Source organism: Prunus avium, chromosome 5 (genome assembly GCF_965620075.1).
Source record: "Prunus avium chromosome 5, drPruAviu1.hap1.1, whole genome shotgun sequence".
NCBI classification, from domain to species: domain Eukaryota; kingdom Viridiplantae; phylum Streptophyta; class Magnoliopsida; order Rosales; family Rosaceae; genus Prunus; species Prunus avium.
Window position 1 is genome coordinate 11,550,684 of NC_142288.1, and position 8,950 is coordinate 11,559,633.

At 35.5% G+C, this 8,950-nt stretch overlaps 1 protein-coding gene across 1 annotated transcript; it reads left to right on the top strand.

The window, feature by feature from the left end:
• Positions 1-456: 456 nt before the first annotated feature.
• Positions 457-2,770, top strand: LOC110768273 (protein BUD31 homolog 1-like). The gene is made up of 4 exons (XM_021971978.2): positions 457-590; positions 1,434-1,534; positions 1,642-1,829; positions 2,376-2,770. The coding sequence occupies exons 2-4, from the start codon at positions 1,441-1,443 to the stop codon at positions 2,529-2,531; spliced, it is 438 nt and encodes a 145-aa protein (XP_021827670.1). The 5' UTR covers positions 457-590; positions 1,434-1,440; the 3' UTR covers positions 2,532-2,770.
• The last annotated feature ends 6,180 nt before the right edge of the window (positions 2,771-8,950 follow it).

The following is an 8,950-nucleotide window of genomic DNA, read 5'->3' on the forward strand; positions in this document are numbered from 1 at the left end:
CAAATGGGGTAGACAAAAATACCTACTCTCCCTAACAAGGCAATATTGGCTACTTCAAAGTAAATAAGTATATTGGACCCCACTTGCTTTTCATAATAAAATACCATTTACACTCTCTAACATACTTTCTATAAAATATAATAGTAAATGTAAAAGCTAAAAATAAATAATATAATAATAGTTTGTAGACTTGCATTGCCCAGTCCCTTTGAGTGACCAACTTTTTTCATAAGGCAAATGCATAGGCAAAACATGCCACCTAAGTTGTTATAATACAATTTTGCCTACTTCATTTGCATACTCCCTCGGAGAGAGTTTTATCGATCTTTTTTATTAAGTTAATAATTAATTAATTAAATAAATACGGGTCAAATTTTCATTAAAAATTTTCACAGTTTTTTAGTAATTTCCATAATGTTTATTCAAATTTTTTTTTTTACAGATAACAATCTCTACCTCGAAAACCAACCCCCCCCGGTCCCTCCCTTCCGAATAATTCCGAAACGTCCTTGGGTATAGTCCAGCTCATCCAGCCCGCCCAGCCAGTCCTCAGCCTTGCAGCCTCTCGCTCCACTGCTCCAGCCTCCTCGGTAAGTCCTTCATCTTTTCAGCTCAGCCTAGCCTCCTACTTCTCCTCTTCTTCTTCTTCTTCTTCTTCTTCTAATTTAATTTATTATTATTGTTTCTAAATTCTAGTTCAGGGATTTAGGGTTTTTATTAATTGAAATATAATCTAGGGACAAAGGGATTCAGGGGTTCAATTAATGTCTAATTTCTGATTTTAATTCTGCTTAATTTGCGAATTTAGGAATTTAGTTTAGGAAAGGCATTGGGATTTTGGAATTGAGTTGGAGCTCCAGACTTCTGTTGTTAAAATTTTGATTGATGTTTGTATAACTATGTTGCTGTGGCTTTATGAATTTTCGAGTGGACTCTCATTGTTTTATTTCGGCTTTCAGCCTTTTGGCTTTCCTCTGGTTGTTAGCTTAGCATCTTGTGGGCTTGCCAGCTACAATTTTGGGAAATGTCATAAAAGCAAATGAGATTCTTCAGATATTTAGAGTGAAACTTTTGATTTAAAAATTGGCTTAAAAGTTCAGCCAACCCCAGTTTCAATTCCTGGGTCTGTGTCTGGTACTCATCATTTGTGATTGTCACTAATGAATATGAAGGTTTCTTAAGACAATAGGAAAATGAAAACTGAATATGTGCGTGGGAAGAGCTCTTGTTGTTTCCCATTGCTGCAGCTGATTGAATTTTTTGTTTTTTGTTTTGTTTTTTGTATTCAATAAGTTTCGTGATTAAATTATTTCTCTAATTTCTTATACCTGAGACATCTTTTTATTCTTTGTGGGAAAAATATGTTGATTAAATGTTGATGAACTTTGTAATTTTCAGACTATTAATTCATCTTATGTTGCCACTGATGACAGGTAGAAAATGCCCAAGGTAAAGACAAACCGAGTCAAATACCCAGAAGGTTGGGAACTGATTGAGCCTACCCTTCGTGAACTACAAGCTAAGATGAGAGAAGGTTTGAATGTTTCCATGTTTTTATTACATTGTTCGCTGCACTTTATAAAATATGTGTTTAAGGACCCAAAGGGATACTAATGCATATTTCCTTATTCTTTTGGACAGCTGAGAATGATACTCATGATGGTAAGAGGAAATGTGAGACCTTGTGGCCTATTTTCAAAATAGCACATCAAAAGAGCCGCTACATTTTTGACCTTTACCACCGAAGAAATGAAATATCCAAGGAATTATACGAGTTCTGCCTGGACCAAGGCTATGCTGACCGCAATCTAATTGCAAAATGGAAAAAGGTTTTATCTCAGATCTCTTCTATCTTGATTTGTTTTCTTTTTCTTCATTTGGATTATTTGTGTGTGGAGTTCACTGCATGATATATCAAACTTGGAAATAAGTTGTCTGGTTTGGAATTGGAGTTCCTTGTAAATAAGGTTCAAAGAGTATAAGCATGAATATTTTATATTTGAAAATTGGAGTGAACATAGCATTGCTAGAAAATTGGCAAATGCAAGGGAAATACATACACATGGGACATGTGTAGTTATGACATGGATATGCATACCAAGAAGATATTAAGCAATATGAGAGATCTTTCAACATTTGATTGAACTCAGTTTGAAGTTCCCATTCTACATGTATTGCACCTTCTGTAATATATTTGCAGGTTGTACGTAAAACTATTGGATAACAGTTACTTTTATTAGAACATTGGAATTATGAGGAAAATATTGCAAACTCGTGTACCTTGTGTCATTTTATCTAAGTCTGTTGAATTATTATTATATTACCACTCAACTCTAATAACATACAATGACATATGGTTTGCGATTAAAATGCAGCCTGGTTATGAACGTCTCTGCTGTTTGAGATGCATGCAGCCTCGGGATCATAACTATGCCACTACATGCGTTTGCCGAGTGCCCAAGCATCTGCGGGAGGAGAAGGTTATAGAGTGTGTGCATTGTGGTTGTAGGGGCTGTGCTAGTGGAGATTGATTAGCATGTCATCTGTTCGTTGAAGTGTAATACCAGATGATTGGACCAGGTTAACCTTGTTACCATTAGTTGGGAATTTGTGACTGTTAGCTGACCTTAACTTTCCTGATTCTAGGCCCTTTGCAACTTGTATTAGTAGTATATATCTGCTTCTACTGTTCTGAACAACAGTTTGTGATAATCAACTAACTACAACTTGAAAGCTGAAAGAAAGTATGTTTCGTTTGGAGTTTGGAACTTCCAAGTTTGCCATCAATGAGTTTAAGTCATCCTCACCGTTTTTTGTTTTTGAAAACTTGATGAATGATTCTAAATTCTAATTACACATGGAGAATATTTTCTTTGGTTAAGATTGCGTTAGGTATATGCCTTAAAGTCAATCATAGGAACATAAGTATTTTTAAGGAGTACTTCTATTTCCGCCATCTGGTCCTATTTTCTCACCCATCTTATTTTTCCACTTACTATGTAAATTTGAAAAAGTGATTTTCTATTTAAACCCCACACTTCTCTTACCCTCCGTTTGGATGAGGGAAAATAACTCGGAATTTAGCTAAAAGTAGGGAATTTAAGAGGAGAAATTGACAATTCCCTTGTTTGGCAACTTAAGCGCGGAATTTATTAAATGATGCGCGGAAAAAATCGTGGAAATTGGGGCATCAAATTCCCGAGTTTAATTTCCACCAAAATAGGTGTCATTTCACAATTTCCATAGTGCGAGAATTCATATTTTCCAGTGTGCCAAAACTTACATAAAAAAAGGGCCAAACTTTTCATTAATAATAATAAAAAAGTACACATCTCTCTGGATCAAATTTGAAGGTTAGTCTTCAAGCTTTTCTCTCCTTCAATTTATGTTTTTCTATTTCAGGGTTACCACGGTTTCTAAATGGCTATCAAAATTGGGTGTTTCTGACTAAATTTATGAATATGTGTTGAATGGGTTTTGTGATCTTTGCAGCACTATGGCTAGATTTTGGGAAGTTTTAACAAAATATTCTATGTCGATGGATATTGGTGTGTGATGATTTGTGTTTATGGTACAGCTCTGTAGTTGTTTGCTAGCTTTATCGCTTCGTGTTATCGCCTTATTCAAGTTTTACCCTTCGTTTCCTTACTCTGAAGAAAAAGCCTATGTTGCTGAAAAGCTTTTTATATACTATGTAAGGAAATGAAAAGCTTTGTTGATTATTATATGCTGCTGAAAATCGATTTTGGTCTTCACTCATTCTTATTTGACATTGATTATTTGTTTGGTAGTCTGATGATGATGCTAGAGGTTTTCGATTTAAAGTTATAGAAAATTGGGATGATATAGTGGATTTGTGTAGCAAAGATAGAGTCACTGGAGAGGGCGCTGAAATAGGTGCAGATGCAACTGAGGTTATGACTCCTACTAATGAAGTTGATCATGTTGATTTGAATGGTGATACACAAGATTAAGAAGAGTTTATCTGATTGCTAGAATGGCTTTATCATTTGAAGAGTTTATTTGTGCTGATACTAAGAACCCTGATCCAGCAGAGGTATATGATGTAGTACAAGAAGTACCAGGTCTTAGTGAAAATGAACAACTCAAAGCATGTGCTTGGCTGATTGAAAATGACAAACAATTTCAGATGTTGAAGGCACTCCCAATTAAGAAAAAAAAGAGTATGTTGTTGATGTTTATTACACGTGGGGAGTGATTTGGTTTGCTAATATGCTTTGTTTGTTTAAGTTGAGTTATTTAGTTCATCAAACAATATGTTATTTTATACTTCGAGGAATACCTTCTATGTCAGTTATCAGTTTTTTTGTTCTTTCGAAATATTTAATTTCTGTCATTTACAATTTAAATGAGCTATCCAAACATTGAAATTTTCAATTTTTGTCAATTACAAAATTTGACGTACATAAATCCAAACACTCGAATCTTCAATTGCTAGAAATTGAAATGATGGAAATCTAAATTCCGTCATTTTAGAATTCTATGTAATTTGCAATTCCTTTATCCGAACGGAGCATTAGTTCACCCCATGTTCTAAGTTCACCCCATCTTTTAATTTAAATTGTCACAATTTCTAAGAAAACCTCACCATCTTCCCAAACTACCCTTAAATACACCCCAAACTGAAAAAATAAGAAATAAAAGAGATTTTCTATTTAAACCCCACAATTTTAGTTCCCAGAAAAAAAAACACAAACAAATAGAACCCCAAACCCGAAATTTAATACTTTCTAGAGAAAGAGAACAACTTTACCTCTCTCCAAAAACTGTAACTGGAATTCTAATACTTGGGTATTGTTGAGTTGATAATCAACAAGCCTTTCCATAAACTCCCACACATATTTAAAGAGGAAGGCTTGTCAATTTTCTACGTCTTTAAAAAAGAAGAGTAATCTGGCAATAGGATGTAGAGGAGTTTGTATTTTTCTAAAATTTAATATGAAGAGTGGTGGAGTGTGTGTATAGATGTACTAGGGTTAATTATTAAGTTGGATGACCTTTTTTGTCTTTTTACACAATAATAAAACTTACAGCTTAATGATTTAAGTATTGGGGTGAACAAAGAGAAGTTCGGGGTTTAAATAGAAAATCTCTTTGAAAAAACACAATCCTATTTTTCCACCCACCATTATTCCTAAATTACCCTTTAATTATTAATTCAAGCAAATTCTTTAATTATTAATCCATCGATCATCATGACCAATCACCATCATGAGAAAATCCCACACAATTTATCTGTTTTATTTTCTTTCTTATTGGAATAAGAATTCTAGTCATATATGTGATTACCCATACCCAGACAGTACGAAGAGCATCGTGAAATGGAGTCGGTGATGGAAGAATCAAGAAGATACAAAATAACATGATAAGTACGAAAAACAAGGTTCAGTGGGTAATTATTTTCCATTTTTCGGAAGTGGTTGCGTGTACTTTTCAGCCACTTATTCTTTTCAAATTTTTCTTTGTTATTTTATAATCCAAAAATCAAACCATCTATGATTTGCTAGGAGTTACTAGAATTCGTCTAGTTTCTGCTGTGATATGCTGTTGTAGGTTGTTCTTTGGGGTTTATCCACCCTTTTTCATAAATTTTAAATTTAAAAAAAAAAAAAAAAAAAAAAGTTCTTCCTAATGCCATACAAACGAAGTTCTTGTTCCAAAAGGTAGCAAACATCTTTGAAGGGGTACTTGCAATTGATAATGTCAGAGGGGCTGGGTTAAGTGAAATTCCTAACAAGGGCAATTGCTAGAAGTTAGGGTTCAGAAGTCAGGAAGGGGGCTTAGAAGTTGGGATTTCATTTTGCCAAAGGGGAAAACATGGATAAGAAAAAATAAAGAAAAACAAATGGATGGAATTGTGGGCTTTTTTTTTTATGGTGACTATTGACGGCGAAGAAATCACTGAATTTGTAGAGGTGATGAGAAGAAGATGAAAGGATAGAAAGAGTATTAACATGAGTTGATGTTTTTTCTTTAAGTTCTTAGAAATCATTTTATATAGGGGTAAATTTGTTTTTAAAAGAGTCCAACAAAGCGGATGGGGAAATAAGATAAGGGGTGGAAATAGTAACACTCTTTCTGAGTATATTAACGAAGGGAAACTCATTCTTTTATGCATTTCAAGCATAAAAGAGTTCAACAAAGCTTCGGCGAGGAAATAATGTTCTAAGAGCTACAGTTGGAGACTTCTACTTTGTACTAGTTCCTAAATAATTTCAGTCGTAAGACTATTAACTGGGCATTCACGTCGAAAGACACATTTTGTCTCTGCTCAATGGCGACGATAATTAGTCTCGAGTTATCTGTGTGGAGACTCTACCCGTTTGGTTCATGGGAAAGGAGGCTTGGGAATGGGAATTCAATTGCTTTCCCATGTTTGGTAAGTCCGGGCATGGGAAATGGACGCCTTGCACATGGGAAAGTAGGGGGGAAAGTGATGCCCTCCTCTTAACTTGGGTTTTGTTTTCCCTCCTCATGGGAAAGTTTGGGAAAATGAGCCAACATTCAACGCACAATTTTCATGACTATTTTGTCCCTATGAACAATTTATAATTACAACGTATCATTAAATGCATTCTTTTTTTATTTGATTTAATATGGATATAATTGGAAAATTATACAAACTTTGTTTTCCATTCCTACTCAAAACAAACATGGGAAAGGAAACAAAGTGAAATCTCCCGGTTACTTTCCCAACATTACCAAACGTGGGAAAGGAATCTTTCATTCTCATTCCTTGGGAAATGACATGGGAATTGATTTCCCCTCAAATCCATTCCGTGAACCAAACGGGGTGTAAGAGAATAATGTGAATGCATATATTGTATATGGGGGTACACTGAAAGTGACTGTATACATGAATTCTTGAATAAAGTTATACATGTCATGATAATAGCATAAGCTTAATGATTTGTGTATGGAGACAATGAATGTACAATATACGATCGATCACCTCTAGTAAAAGAGGATAATATTCCATGAGACATTATATAATATGATTCAGACAAATCTTGCCAGAGTGAATTAGAACTAGTTTTTTTAATTCTATCGAATCAAATACGAGTCATGTTTGATGGAGTGTTCTTCATAGTATAAAATTAGGATTTGATGGTAATTCCATGTGAAATTACCTGCAGGATTACTAAAAGGACAATGCTTGGCTCCTGACCATTCCTCCTAAACACCTAACGTGGCTTCTTTACAAAACAACACATGGGTTTTTTTTTTGTTTTTTTTTTTTTTTTCCAACTCTTTTAACTCAAGTCTTTGGCTGGTTTTTTAACTTGGGTAAGTTAAGGAGGAAGAGACGAAGGCAGGTGAGGGGAGGGTGACTTGCAGGTTTTTTTCTTTGTTTAAAAAAAAGATTTTTCATGGTTGTTGAAGAAAGGAGGAGGAGAGGGAGAGGGAGAGGGAGAAGGAGGAGAAAAGAAGGTGATAACCAGCTGGCGGAGAGAGGAAGAAGAACGTTTTAATATTTTTACTATTTTAACCTATATATTATATCTATTTCTTATAATAATATTACATATAGTAGCCTACCCAAGCCCAAGGCACAGCCCCTGCCTTCGTCTCTTCATCCTTAAAACTAACCCAAGTTAAAGAAAACCTACAAAGAGACTTGAGTTAAAGGAGTTGAAAGAACCAAAAAAGGCCAAAAAAAAAAAAAGAAACACGTGTTGTTTTGAAAAGAAGCCACGTTGGTTGTTGAGGAGGAATGGCTTCTGATATATCAGGAGCCAAGCATTGTCCTTACTAAAATGCTTAGAGGGGAGTGAACAATTTAAGATTGGATTAATTACAGTTTAGTACCTTATGGTTACACCCTTAAAGCATGTTAGTCCCTATCTTTTCAATTTTAACAATCACATACCCCGGTCTTTGAAATTTGTTACAATGTGGTTCTGCCGTTAGGGTTTTTGTCAATTCTCTCTGTTAGTTGCCTACGTGGCACGGTGGGTCCCATTTTTTTGAAAATTTTTAATTTTAAATTGATTAAAATATGAATAAAATATAAAAAAACAAAACAAATCTAAAAAATTAAATCTCTCTCTCTCTCTCTCTCTCTCTCTCTCTCTGTGTGCGTTTTCTCTTTGCAACGATTTCAAAACCTAGCTCTCTCTTCTCTCTGCTCTCTACCCCATGACACCACCACCGGCTCTCTCTCTCTCTTTCTCTCTATTGGTCTTGAAAAAACTGGAGGTTGTTGGGTTCTTAGGTTTGTGTGTATTTGGGTCAGTGTTTATTTTGTTAGATGAAGGCCATGCCCTTACCCTTTGAGCAGTTTCAAGGGAAGGGGGTGTTAGATTTCTCTTCTTCAATTTCAGATTCACAGCCACCGCAAAATCAACATCTCCACCACCACCACAATCAACAGCAGCAGCAACAACAACATAAGTGGAATCAAAACAGCAACAAGGAGAATTGTTATGTGGGCAGCACTGAGCCTACCTCTGTTCTTGACACTAGAAGAAGCCCAAACCCTCCCACATCCTCTTCAACACTATCTTCTTCTCTCGGCGGCTGCGGAGCCAGCGGCAGTGGTGGTGGCAATCCCCGAAATCTCCAAATTTCCCAATTTATCGGTCCCGTCATTGGCAGAGTTTTGACGAAGCTCCGCTCGCTTCTGAAAGAGAGTGGGATGAGCACCCACCGAAGGGAATACGTGAAGGGGTCTCAATGGTTTAGCCCTGTTGAGTAGCTGAGCACTGTTCGGTTCATTTTTACACATGATTTTTCATGTTATTCACCCACTATTTTGAGTTAGTTCTTGACATTTTATAGCTTTTTACTTCTTTTTTGTGTTTTAATAGGTTTTACCTTGGTTTGTATGAAAATGAGCTAAAAGTGCATTATTTGATATAAATTCTGTTTTTGTTCATTTTCGTAGGTCAACTTCGTGGCCTTGGATCAGCATGTTCCGGTCCTTGGA

Bases quoted from the DNA above. Each gene is read 5' to 3' on its own strand.
- LOC110768273 (XM_021971978.2), top strand. From the start codon at position 1,441: ATGCCCAAGGTAAAGACAAACCGAGTCAAATACCCAGAAGGTTGGGAA. The intron at 1,535-1,641 runs GTTTGAATGTTT...TCTTTTGGACAG, and splicing joins ACAAGCTAAGATGAGAGAAG to CTGAGAATGATACTCATGAT. The intron at 1,830-2,375 runs GTTTTATCTCAG...ATTAAAATGCAG, and splicing joins TAATTGCAAAATGGAAAAAG to CCTGGTTATGAACGTCTCTG.